This window comes from Rhinichthys klamathensis, unplaced genomic scaffold, assembly GCF_029890125.1.
Source record: "Rhinichthys klamathensis goyatoka isolate OS25496 unplaced genomic scaffold, OSU_Roscu_1.1 h1tg000424l_1, whole genome shotgun sequence".
Classification (NCBI taxonomy): domain Eukaryota; kingdom Metazoa; phylum Chordata; class Actinopteri; order Cypriniformes; family Leuciscidae; genus Rhinichthys; species Rhinichthys klamathensis.
In genome coordinates, this window is record NW_026606922.1 from 643,485 (window position 1) to 658,038 (window position 14,554).

General features: G+C 41.1%; 1 protein-coding gene across 2 annotated transcripts in view; it reads left to right on the forward strand.

The window, feature by feature from the left end:
* Window positions 1-14,554, forward strand: part of sfswap (splicing factor SWAP) — a 94,072-nt gene that overhangs the window by 9,461 nt on the left and 70,057 nt on the right. For both annotated transcript variants that reach the window (XM_056235627.1, XM_056235628.1), the window contains exons 3-6: window positions 9,216-9,347; window positions 11,275-11,354; window positions 13,196-13,421; window positions 13,825-13,928. In XM_056235627.1, the coding sequence (XP_056091602.1) occupies window positions 9,216-9,347; window positions 11,275-11,354; window positions 13,196-13,421; window positions 13,825-13,928 (542 nt within the window). The remainder of the gene's footprint in view (window positions 1-9,215; window positions 9,348-11,274; window positions 11,355-13,195; window positions 13,422-13,824; window positions 13,929-14,554) is intronic.

Sequence of the window (14,554 nt, forward strand, 5' to 3'; positions counted from 1 at the left end):
TCGAAATTATGTACCTTTCGGTAAGTTGTACTGTATCTTTAATAAAAAGTAACAGATGATCGGTTTACTTGAACTGAGGCGCAGCGATCTGTCACGTCATTTATTGTCTGAATTTCGTAATAAAATGGACAGAACCTGAGAGCTGATTTTTTTTCATATCATAAGTATCCTGCTCCGTCTAGTCTGTCGGTGTCAGTGTCCTCTTTGCTCCGCGATTTTTCTCTGCGTGAGAAAATGGATGTGTGGAGTGAGAGCGTGTGAAAAGTGTCAATTGCCTGAGTCTCACGGTCAATGCGTGTTGGCAGCCCTGCTTTTAGAAGAGGGATAAATCGTCGGCAGCGTTCCTCCTTCCGCCATGCTTTTTCTCCGTGTGAGGCTTGTTTACATTAGACTAGGGTGCGCACTGCGCCGCATGCACACAGTGCAAATACATGTGGGGATTGTTTACATCAGAGTGCGCACGTGTTTTGCACAGCATGTATGCAGTGCTTTTTTAAGCGGTTGATGGAAAATAAGCTAGTGCGCGTTCTAAAAATCTAAATTCGGATCTTTTATTTTTCACGGTATTTTGAAGTCCCCGCGATAACAATATCATGCATATTCATTACCGCGATTTATCGCATTATCGAATACCGGCACATGTCTAATATATATATATAATTAAATGATTCACAAACACAAACGTGCTGAACTCCGTGAGCTCGCTCTAAACAAATATACAACGTTCCCTTATCGAGTCGGTCTCTCGACATTACGTATGGGGAAATCCATTTTCCTCGAATCATGAAGTCTGATAGAATAACTCTTTTGCTTGCAAATAGCCAATGGCGGTCCCGCCATCACCTGATTGGCTGACACTGCTCAATATAGGTGACGGCGGGCGCCAAAAACCTCAGAATCTTCGAGTCTGTTTTCACCGTTGATGTACGCATTCAGAGCGGAGTATATTAAGGAGTTTTAATTCCCCTCTCGCGTTCCGGTGGATTATATTATGTCTCTTTGTCGTCCGTGTGGTGGACCCATCGAATCCCCGGACGCACACAACTTGTGTGCTGTGCCTGGGGCGGGACCACGCAGAGGCGGCACTCGAGGGATCGGGATGTCCCGCCTGTGAGGAGCTTCCCATCAGATCCTTCGTGCAAGGCTGGCCGTTGCACGTAGTGACGACCTTGTGTCTCCTGCCTCTCCCCAGTCTGCCGCCGTCGAGCCGCGGACCAGGAGACGGCAGAGATCTCCATTCGCGGGTTCTGTTGAGGCGCTGACGTCGGCCCAAGGTCCACGCCATCCTCATGTGGCAGAGCCCGTGAGTTACTCTTGAGGCCATTTACCGCCCTCTTGAGGAAGCACGGGAATTATCTCGTTCGGTTACGACGATGACGACGCCAATGGTCCGAGTCTCCGTCTGAAGGCGCCCTCGCCTCTTTGGATGCGGAGCTTATGGCCATTCTCACTGAGGCGGTGGCAGATATGGAGCTGGAGTGGACAGCGCCCAAGGAGCTGCCGTCGGAAAGGTGGCCTCGGCGCGCCCCCCCCCCCCCCCTTTTCTCGGAGTTCCACGTCAAAAAAGATACCGTCAAGCAATCTAAGATGACGCCTCATCTACTGCCGAAACGGTCTCAAGCCCCCCCCCCCCCCCCCCCCCCCCCCCGGCGGTGAGATCGAGATCATCTTCTGCGCAGCGCCAGCGGGACCTAACAGACGCGCGTCCCCGAGCGCGGCAGAATGTCGCGAGCCAGAGCCTCCCTTCCGCCAGAGGAAGTTCAGGAAGTCGCTGAAAAAAAAAAAAAACAGCGCTCCTGATGTGCGTGTCAGGGAGGAAAGAGCGCGGGACGTGTTCGTCGGACCCGTGCGAAGAGGGCGTGTTCCCGCCCAGAGTTCGACGAGAATGTGTTGTTTCTGAAACCGCTGTGTTCTGTTTCAATAACAAGGTACATTACATGTCTCAGCAAAAGAGCTTCTCTCCCCAACATTATTACCCGCCTCATAGGCGAAGCCTCTCCCCCGGGAGACGCATCGCAGAGCGGAAGCTTGGGGAAACCCGAGGAGATGGCTATCTATGTCCCCGTGCATGATGCCGCGGACGAGCTATACCATTTCATATAGCAGTCGATGCTTCCCCGGTGGCTGGCGCCCAGCCCCCGCCGCAGCATTCATTGCCCTGTATCCTTCAGTGCAATGGCTATTCTGATTACTACACAGTGTGTATTCACAGTTGTTGCGCGATGCATCTGACGCTGTGTTACGTACACACCACACTGTTATGTGTAATGATTTATGCCATTATATATTGCCCTGTGTCCTTCAGTGCAATGGCTATTCTGATTACTGCAAGTACGTGTTCACAGTTGTTGCACGATGCAACTGACGCTGTGTTACGTACACACCACACTGTTATGTGTAAGGATTTATGCCATTATATATTGCCCTGTATCCTTCAGTGCAATGGCTATTCTGATTACTACACAGTGTGTATTCACAGTTGTTGCGCGATGCATCTGACGCTGTGTTACGTACATACCACACTGTTATGTGTAAGGATTTATGCCATTATATATTGCCCTGTGTCTTTCAGTGCAATGGCTATTCTGATTACTGCAAGTACGTGTTCACAGTTGTTGCGCGATGCAACTGACGCTGTGTTACGTACACACCACACTGTTATGTGTAAGGATTTATGCCATTATATATTGCCCTGTGTCCTTCAGTGCAATGGCTATTCTGATTACTGCAAGTACGTGTTCACAGTTGTTGCGCGATGCAACTGACGCTGTGTTACGTACACACCACACTGTTATGTGTAAGGATTTATGCCATTATATATTGCCCTGTGTCCTTCAGTGCAATGGCGATTCTGATTACTACACAGTGTGTATTCACAGTTGTTGCGCGATGCAACTGACGCTGTGTTACGTACTCACTACACACTGTTATGTGTAATGATTTATGCCATTATATATTGCCCTGTGTCCTTCAGTGCAATGGCTATTCTGATTACTGCAAGTACGTGTTCACAGTTGTTGCGCGATGCAACTGACGCTGTGTTACGTACACACCACACTGTTATGTGTAAGGATTTATGCCATTATATATTGCCCTGTGTCCTTCAGTGCAATGGTGATTCTGATTACTACACAGTGTGTATTCACAGTTGTTGCGCGATGCAACTGACGCTGTGTTACGTACTCACTACACACTGTTATGTGTAATGATTTATGCCATATATTGCCCTGTGTCCTTCAGTGCAATGGCTATTCTGGTTACTACGCAGTACGTATTCACAGTTGTTGCGCGATGCAACTGACACTGTGTTTACGTACACACTGCACACTTTATGAATTTGCCGTGGTATATTGCCCTGTATCCTTCAGTGCAATGGCTATTCTGATTACTACGCAGTACGTATTCACAGTTGTGGTGCGATGCAACTGACGCTGTACACACTGCACACTGATATGTGTAATGATTTATGCCTTATATATTGCCCTGTGTCATTCAGTGCAAATGGCTATTCTGATTACTACGTATTCACAGTTGGTGCGCGATGCATCTGACGCTGTGTTACGTACACACCGCACTCTGTTATGTGTAATGATTTATGCCATTATATATCGCCCTGTGTCATTCAGTGCAAATGGCTATCCTGATTACTACGCAGTGTGTATTCATAGTTGTCGTGCGATGCAACTGACGCTGTGTTTGTGCACACTACACACTGATATGTGTTATGATCTATGCTGTCATATTTTGCCCTATCCTTCAGTGCAAAGGGCTATTCTGATCACTACGTATTCACAATTGTTGTACGATGCAACTGACGCTGTGTACACACAACGCACTGAGATGTGTAACTATTACGCCGCTATATATTGCCCTGTATCCTTCAGTGCAACTGGCTACTCTTTTACTGTGTAGTCACAGTTGTTGCGCGATGCCACAGACGCTGTGTTTTGTACATTGATATGTGTCTATGATTTATGCCGTTATATGTTGCCCTGTATCCTCAGTGCAACCGGCTATTCTGATTAACTACGTATTCACAGTCGATGTCGCTATGCCACTGATGCTGTGTTATGTACATTGATATGCGTCTATGATTTAGGCCTATGCCGTTATATATTGCCCTGTATCCTCAGTGCAACCGGCTATTCCGATTAACTACGCATTCACAGTCGATGTCGCTATGCCACTGATGCTGTGTTATGTACATTGATATGCGTCTATTATTTAGGCCTATGCCGTTATATATTGCCCTGTATCCTCAGTGCAACCGGCTATTCCGATTAACTACGCATTCACAGTCGATGTCGCTATGCCTCTGACGCTGTGTTTTTTGTACACAAAAATGTGTACAAAACTGCTTGTGCATAGTCTCAGTCGTCGCTACGGCGACTTGCGTTGCATCTGTGTAGATATTGAAGCGTTATGCTGCCCTTCAATGTAATGGACCATTGTGTACGCATATTCATGCAGTTTCGGTCGCTTCAGCGACTTGAGCTGCATTATACACGCAGATGTTTAAAATATGCACACTGATGTGTTATGCTGTTATGTTGCCCTCTATCATTCAGTGCAACAACCAGCTATCCTATCTAACTGCATATTCAGTTTGTCGCTACAGCGACTACACTGCACTTATGTACGTATAAGGACGTGTGTTGCTATTTTGTTGCTCTGTTTCTTTCAGTGCAAAACTAGCTATCTTAATCTACCGTGCATACTCACAGTTTCTGGATGTATGTACGTACACGGATGTGCAATTTACCATATGTTATGCTGTAATGCTGCCCCGTTTCCGTGCAGCTAGCCATCCTGATCGAACTGTACATCTCAGTTTCTGTCTCTACGCAGTTCTGTTGCTACGGCGACTTATGCTGCGTTATGTACATGCATGGATGCGCTACAGCGACCGATGCTGTTACGTACATGTGCTGTGCTGTTCTGTTGCCCCGTTTCCTTCGGTGCAACTGGCTATTCTGTGCTAACTCGTCTACTCACAGTTGTAGCTACGGCTATGTGTTTGTTGTTTACTGAGGTGCTATGCTATTATGGGGCTATTATCTACTGCGTATATTCATCAGAGCCCAGGTGGTTACAATTCCAGCATTTTGCCCGGATGAGGTCAGTGTTTCAGAGTCTCAGAAGTACGCTTTGTGCCCCATGTGTGCCCTGCGTGCTTATGTGAACAGAACAAGCCAGTTTTGAACTTCAGAGCAGCTCTTCGTCTGCTACGCGGGTGCTAAGAGGCGGCGCGTTGTCGAAACGGAGGCTATCTCACTGGAAAGTGGAGGCTGTGCACTGGTTGGCTTATGCTTCCCGGGAAGCCGTTTCCCTATAGGGGTGCACTCCCACTCCACTAGGAGTTGGCGTCATCATGGGCGTGGGCGAAAGGCATGTCTATTCAAGACATTTGTTTCGCGGCAGGTTGGTCGTCTCGTAATACCTTCGCGAGATTCTATAACTTGGATATCCCTTCATTCGCACCACATGTCTGTCAGTGCAGGGAGAGAAAGCTGAGCTGTCGTTGGACTAGGCTAGACTGCCCCGATGGCCCGCGCTCTAGCCACGGTTCGACTAGTCGTCAGACAGTGCGAGTTATTATTAGCATAGCTATCATGTTCACTATATTGTGCCCTTTGTTATGCCCGTATTCATAGCCGGCAGTATTTTCCTAAGCACCAATCACCTGCAATCTCCCTCCATTCAGTTCAGCTTTGCTTAGCTTGATGGGAGGGGCCTTCGTTGGTGCAGATGCCGAGTTGGCTCTGTGCCAATAGATGTTTCAACCAGGTCCGGTGTCTGTTCCTGAGAGCTGGGCGAGGTTTCTCCCACGCGGCGGGGGTTTTATTGTTCCCCATACGTAATGTCGAGAGACCGACTCGATAAGGGAACGTCTCTGGTTACTCACGTAACCGTAGTTCCCTGAGAGGAGGGAACGAGACATTACGTAACCTGCCGCGTGGGAGGGACTCTCAGTCTCCTTACTCTCCAGTCTCCAGTTCAGCTAAGATTCTGAGGTTTTTGGCGCCCGCCGTCACCTATATTGAGCAGTGTCAGCCAATCAGGTGATGGCGGGACCGCCATTGGCTATTTGCAAGCAAAAGAGTTATTCTATCAGACTTCATGATTCGAGGAAAATTGATTTCCCCTTACGTAATGTCTCGTTCCCTCCTCTCAGGGAACTACGGTTACGTGAGTAACCAGAGACGTTTTTAGCTGTGATAAGCAGCTTCTTACTAAATAAACACCTCTGATTGGTCAATACGTTCACATGCTTAACAGGTATGTCTGTGATTGGCTACAATGCTCAACGCTGCAAACTCTGCTCTTCACAGAGCGTTTGGACAAATACACATGGAAGAGTTAACATTATATTGATATTCATGATATTCTCAAATTTATATCATCATCACAATTATCATGAAGAGTGAGATTTATTTGTTTGATACATCTTGTTTCTCTGTTGTCACATTTGCCGGTTTCTCATCAGTTTGGATAACACTGTCACATAGTGATGAACTTCGGAACAGCAGCATATCAAGGACCAAAATGAGCAAAGTCATGATATTGTACCATTTGAAATATAATATACTGATATTTTTTTCAGTACCAGTATACTGTGCAACCCTAGTAACACCTGACCTGATTAACACAAGACTGCTTAAATCATCAAATATGTGTTATAATCAATAAGCTATATATTGCTTCGGATGTACTGAAATATCATCCAAAAAATGTCATTAAACTCTATGTATGTATGTGTATGTATAAGCTATTTTACAAGTGCTTTTCCAAATCACATTTTAAAGCTGGAACGATCTGTTTTTTTCCACTTCTGTTGGAATGTTTAACATTTTCAGAATGTTGTTTCGTAACTAGTTAGTCTTCGTGCTATGCTGACGAATCAAGTGTAGCTAATATTATAGCACATTATAATAATTTGGTATATGCATCACAAGGTTCAAAAGTAATGTTCCTTAGCTCAATACGCAGTTTAACCATCTTTAAACTGGTGCGCAGTAAGTGGGAGTGAATTATGATGTCCTTTGCTGATGGTGTTTGCCCTTTGGATGAGACCTAACCTCATTAAACTTTTATCAATCTGTCTATATTAACATCCTGTAAACTGTAATAAAGCATTTTGATTGTTTAATGTTGGACTGTCCTTTTGCTCAATTGCACAATTAGTTTTGATTCTGTAGTGAGATCGTTAAAGATGAGAACAAACTGGCTTTTTGGATATGCAGATTGGTATGAATATATGTTTCTTTGTAGACTGTGTTTCCAGAAGGTCAGTTTTAGGTAAACTGTGTTTAGATGAGTGTATGTTTAATGCAGCAACAGAGTTGCTTTGCCACTGCATTGTCATCAGCACACACCTTGTTTTCTTTCAACTATGCATGAGAATCAATACAGTTTCTGTGCTGCATTTGCAGTATAAAGTTGGCTATAGATCAGTTTTTCTCAACTACAGGCCTGGGGATCCTCTTACCAGAATGTTTTAGATGTCTCACTAGTTAAATCACCTGAAACAACTCAGCAGCTTCTTTGTGCGTTGAGGGAACGTATCACGGACCAAAGACATGAAACAAACCAAAAACGGTACATGTCACAATATGCGACTCTAAAAAGGACAGTGTTTTTTTTCTCGTTATAGTTACGATGATGCATCAGAACCGTGTCTATTGCAGCAGACCTTCATTTGTGTGTTTGACAGACGAATTCCTGCCATTGTTTTGACTCCTTTACACATGTTATAAGTTCTTCAAGTTCTCATCATACCATTATCAAAATACCATCATATGTTTAGTTTAGTTGTTTAGTTCCAACCCTGCTCCACCACACATATCTGTTGTTTTCAAATAAGCCTGAAGGACTTGTTGAGCTGGATCAGGTGCGTTTAATAAGGGTTGAAGCTAAACTCTGCAGGGCAGTTCCCTTCAGAAACTGAGTTTTTCACCCCTGGTCTACATGTAAAAAAGACAAGTCTGATGGTACATTTACATGACAACGATGTACTAAAAATGGAAAGGTTTTCCTTTGCATTTTTCTTGTACAGACGACAACTTTGTCAAAATGATTCCTGTTCACATGGATCAGCAAAAACATCTCAAAACGATGTATTATGCATGCCAGGGCAGTAGTTGGCGATGTCACTTTGTAAAGAAATGCTACGTGCCTATAGACTGAACATGTAATACGCATCCATGTGACGTATTTGTTTTCACAAATTCGCATTTTTTAAGTTTACAAAAGACAATAACAGTATTGTTTTAAAAACTTGCCCTTTGAAACCAGTTTTCAAAATTGTGTTTTCAGGCTCCCAAAACGCTGTTGTCATGTAAAATGATTCCGTTTTTAGTTGCAAAAGTCACAAGTGTAGTGTAAACGGCCCATTAAACGTTTAATAGAATGGTGCAGCAAAATTAAAGAACTCATTATAATCCAAGTAAGTGAACGTTTATTGCTAATTTTCTTAAAAAAGAAAAATTATTTAAGTGCTTTTATTTTATTTAAGTTAACACTACTGAAAAGTTTAGGCTCAGAAATTAATACTTTTAGCCAGGATGCATGAAATTGCCAAAAGTTGTTGTAAAGACATTTTATAATGTTACAAAAGATATATGTTAAATAAATAAATCAATGTCAAATAAACTGTTCTTTTGAATTTTCTATTCATCAAAAAATCCTAAAAAAAATGTATCATGGTTTTCACAAAAATATTAAGTAGCACAACGGTTTTCAACATTGATAAGAAATGTTTCTTTAGCAACAAAGTTGCATATTAGAATGATTTCTGAAAAATTATGTGACACTGAAGGCTAAAGGATTGAAGAATTGAAAATTCAGCATTGCCATCACATGAAAGAAATTACATATTATTTTTATAGAAAACTGTTGGTTTCTAACCTTTATTATCATAAAATACTTTTTTTCAAAAGCATTAACAATATCTTACCCAACCTTTGAACAGTGTATGTAAACTAAAAATAGATAGCACACCTAAAGATAGAAAAATAGTTTAGAAAGTTAAGCATTTCTATCTGAGTTAAGGCTAGTCAAATAATGATTTGTTGGATCAGTGTTTTAGCCCCAACATTAGAATGTTCAAATTTTGAGGCAATGTGAATCAGCTGTAAAATTGTGAAGAACATTGCAATTCATTTGCAGAAGTTAAGTTGAGTTTTGTTCATGAGAATCTTTTGTTCTGTTTGCAGAGGAGGAGTATAAAAGGCTGAGCGAAGCATTGGCCGATGAAGGCACCTACAGCGCAGTGGCCTTCCGCTACAGTGCGGACTACTACGACCCCTCCCAGCCCACTGAGGAAGAGGAGGCCAACAGAGAAGCAGGTGGGAACCGTACAAGTCTAGAAACCACACAACTTCAAAAACCACATACTTACTTTGAACTGCTGCTTGAGTCTGCCTAAGGAGATTCGGTTTCTGTGACAAGTTTCTGTTCTTCTCAGACATACTTTAGCCTACGAACTTCAAAATGCTCAGGGATGAAATGAGGCCATTTCCCTTAGGTCAAATAAGTTTTTGAGCCTCAAGGCATTGAAAAGCTCAATGTTTTTTAAAGAGAATGAGCGTGGCAAGTAGTGGATATGCAGAGACTGTTAATGACGAGCAAGGTCCAGCGGTTCAGCACTAAAGAGTTTTAGAAAAAACATCACACTCCATGGCTTATTGCTTTATAAACACTGAAGCCTAGAATTAGTTTGAGTCATCAAAGCTCGTCTCGAGCGGAAATTCGGTGACAAATGAGATTCTAAAACAAACAGTAATCACCCTCGATGCTTTTGTAATCCTCATTCACACCTGCTTGCAACAGTACTCTGTAGAGAACAAAACACTTGGCCTATTGGCGCACAGTCATTATCCACACACACACACACACACACACACATACAGTCAACTATTGTCATTGATTTCCTTTTCTCACTGTGACTGATGAAGTCATCATTTTTGTTGGAGCTGAACTGGAAGCCAGACAGCATTTTTCCCCCCTCATCAGAGTAAGATTTTTCGCGATTATCAGCCTCTGACATCACGGCCCACAGTCCTTTACCGTCTTGATATTGCCCTCAAAATTGGAAAGTACTTTTTCAATGTCGCAGGCTGTGATCTGATCGGTTGGCTTTACACAACTTCCAAAAATAAGGGCCCCCAGGATTTTTTTTTTATCAGTTCACTTGGAAATAAAGTCATGTTTACAAGGTACCAGTGCCTAGTTGCAAGAAATTCTAAAGTAAAAAAAAAACTTATTTGTAATTGTAGTTACAATTACAAGTTTTGAGCATCTAAGTGCGGGTTTATAGACCAAGCCCCTGTAAAGGTGAAATCATTTAGTTGATTTGCCAGTTTAATGGCGTCTTATATTAGAAAGATATTAGAATTTTTGTGTAAGGAATTTAGATACAAGAACCGGATATCCATGAGCAGAGCAGCATTTTTTTGTTTTGTTTTTTGAGTTATATCTATGATATTTCCTGTGCTTGTTACTTTTGATATCAATTTTCATCTAGTTCTCCAGTGTTTTCTGTTCAAAGAAACGCCTTGTTTTAATGGCAGTGTAAATAATTATGGTATGATCTAAACATAAAAACAAAAGAAATTGTGGCCAGTCATTTACATGTTGTTCTCATTGTGCGGGTGGCTCTTGGCCAAAATAATCTGCACTGTTGACCAGACCTTATGCCGTTTACTCAAAGATCTAGCTTTGTGAGACTATGTGAGATGCTGCAATTGCTGTGTTGTCTTTTGTAATCAACAACGTAAAAAAATTAAGCCCAAATGACAACTGACTGTTTGTTGGATAGGTTTAGAAGGGCTGTTTGATTAGTTAATGTGCCACTTGTAACAACTAGATTTATCTCCCACAATATCTTTTGGCTCTTGCACATTATTGCACCAGCAATGTATTTCCATCTCGAGCCTCCATTTCCTTTCACACTGAATTCAGCATAAAATTTTAATTTGGTCTTAACCTGTCCTGGCCAATTCATAGAGGCCGAGGGTTGAAGAGTGCACGGATGCAGCAGCGGTAAACAGGGATGACAGGGCTTGTGATCTCTCAGAAAGTTAGAGTAACTCAAAATGAAACTTTAAGAGCCTCCAGTTCTTTTAAAGTGCCCTTACTTAAAGAGGCTTCATAGTTGCTTCTGTTTTTTTTTGCTCCCCCTCTTGCACTCTGATTATTTTATGCTGGTTTTGCCTTGCCGATCTGATTTTGTCTGTTCATTCTGTTTTTCCCTCACCTTTGCCCTTCTCTCAGATCAAGAGCAGGCGGAGGAAGAGAGTGAGGAGCCGTTTGTGGCGCCCCCTGGCCTCCTCATCCCTCCAGATGTAGAGCTGGTAAACAGATTATGAACCATACCTATTTTGCTAAGTTTACTTGGGAATTCAAGAATATTAAAATTCTGAAACCAATAAGTCTATGGCTTTTTTGTACTATTATGTCTAAATAAATTTAAATTCAACAATACAACACCAAAAACTAAAATCAATTATTGTTAAAAGTTATAAATGAATTTTAGCATCACAATAGTATACTGTACAACATTAAAATGGATATTCTTTTGGAGATTTGCTAAAGATTACATATAGTATTATTGTTAAAAGTGCTTTTAAAAATTAACTTCGATTTTAAATGCTACAAGTGAATTTAGGCATCACAATGTTATAACGTACAGCATGAAATGGATATTCATGTATAGATTTGATAAATATTACATATAGTTAGTAAATTATTCAAATTGGGGAAATATCTAATAAAATCTTTGAAATACTAAAATTATTTATTCAATTATTAAATAATGACGACGCAGATAAAATAAGTAAAATAAAATAAAAGTCTCTAATATTTGCAGATATTCAATAGGGGACCAATATATTGTGCATTCCTACTTATAATCACCATTACCTACTTTGATTAAATATGTACTTGATTTGGTTTTCTGTTGTTGGATGTCTGTTAACTTAAACCGAAAATGTGTAGCTTTGCACTCGGCAAGAGGCCATTTATGACTATCTAGCAAATAAAGACTTTATTCTCTGTTCTTTTCCATTCAGAAGATTCTGATTTGATTTGAGCTATAAAGATCTTCCTTTGTATAACCTGTGCGCATGGTGGGATGCTAACGTCAATATGGGCTTTTATCACTGCAGGATCCCTCGTTTCAGAGCCACACACAATCACTGATGATTTTTTTACAGTCCTTGTAGCTGAAAGAAAGTTGATCCAACCAAATTATTATTCTCTAAAACCTCAGGAGTCTCAATGCCCCTCCTTTATCCTCTTAAACCAAGGATTTGTCAGCACTTTCCCACCAAGGCCTACTGGAAACATAGCAACATAAATACTTATCCATCCAGTGAGCCACTTGTTGTGAAAACAACAACCCTAACCTGCTCTTTCTTTGTTGGTGGGAGTGATATATTTCTCGAGGTTGGAATATAAGTGGAAGCCTTCAGTTTCTTAGGCTTGAAAACCCCAATTAGTTTCAAGTCTGTGAGGTTCTTTGACGGAGCCTTGTGAATTATTAATCCTCAGCTGCTCTGATTACCTTGCTTATTGTACGGCACATAGCTTGAAGCAACAAAAGAATCCGATTTTGAAGACAAACGTTGGGTTGTTTATCTTCAAATTAGCAAGTCATTATTTGACTCTCATGGTCTCTGGGGCTTTGAAAGCAATAGATTCTCTGTTTACCTGGACATTGGAGCCAAAGTACAGCCCTTTGAAAAGTTCTCATGCAATATTCATACTTCCCTCTAATGAGGGATGTGTGTCATTTTCACAACTGTGACACTATTGGAACCATTTGTCATTTAAAATATGGCATTGCCATAAATCAGTTCAGCACATGAATATGATTTTGTCTGCAGCTTGAAAGATTTGTGACTATTTTAAATCTGTGTGCGTAGCTGGAAATGAATTAATGACGTCCCTGGTTAGATTCATGAAGCGCCGGCCCACACTCACACATCAGTTGTTTGTGTGTTGAACTGCAGTATCCAGAAAATCGTGCGCCTGAAGTCATTGATGATAAATGTTCTTTACCAGTTTTTCCCTATACAAATTTTCTAATGAATCTTTATTTATATAAAACATTTTTTATAATGGCATATATTCTCTTATAAGCTTTTTCATAATTTCAGTCTTGTTTACCCCATTTTTTTGCCATTTATTTCAGCCTGCGACCACCAAGACGCATGCTATTATTGAGCGCACCGCCAACTTCGTATGCAAGCAGGGGGCCCAATTTGAAATTGTGCTGAAGGCAAAGCAGTCTGGGAACTCCCAGTTTGATTTCCTGCGGTTCGACCACTACCTGAACCCTTACTACAAACACATTTTACGAGCTATGAAGGAGGGGAGATACACACCGGCCTCAGAGGGCAAGCAGGACCAGCAACAGGGTAAGTTTTTCATGTGTTACAGTTTATTAGGTTGTCCTTAGTTTTTAAGCATTTGTTGAAGTCAACTAGACATTCTGACCCCTTATATTTATACACATTGTCCTTTTTTCCCCACAATTCATTGGTGCGTATCATTATAAACAAACCAAAAAAACCTAACCAACCCCAAACTTTTGAATGGTATATATCACCACCATTATACAAATGAAATGGGTTGCGAATTCAGTTTGATATTGACTTAAATTAATTAATTTCATTTCTCTGGGTGCATTTCTCTCATTTTGTATGTATTACAAAAAATTAATAAGAGTCAATTGTTTTTAAAATAATGACCAGATATGAAAAAATGTGACATTTCTGAAGTCAGTTAACAACCCAAACAATTGGTCCTTTTTTAAAACAGAATCAAAGTCAGATGATTCTGATGATGATGATGGGGATGGAAACTACCTGCACCCGAGTTTGTTTGCATCCAAGAAGTGTTCTCGTCTGGAGGAAATAATCAAGGTATGACTTCAAACATACCCCATGCTGCTTAGAAATATGAATACATGCTTTTGACATTTTCAGACTTATTATGTACCTTGCACCTTGTATCAAATATTGTAAAATGCGTGTTCATAACTAGAACAGCAATGACATGCAATTTAGCCCTTTGCTATGCACACTGTGCTTAAACGCATTTATTTGCAATCAGTTAACCCAGTTAAATAGGTGGTTACCATTATTTTCTAATTGAATTGATAAGTGTTGAAAGCCATACATTTCAAAATTAGTGTCAGATTGCTCTTAAGTTGTTGTATTTTTTGGCAGAACTGGGCCTGATATGAAAGGATCTGACATCAAAGTGTTCCCTTTTTATATATTTGTTCAAATAAGGATATCTCATCAGATGGTTATAGCTTTGAGTTCTTCATCTAATATTCTGTATGTTTAATCTGAGATGCTCCGTCATTTTTAGAGAGTGGCACAGAGAGACATTGGAGATAAAAGCTTGTAAAATAAACTGTTGTCTGATTTGGTTTCCTAATAGAAGTCTTCAGCTCTTGGCTTGATGGTATAAGTTGGCTTTTCAATCATGAACTTTAACTTTTGCAATACTTGTCTAATTTATTTAAAGGAGCTCACTCATG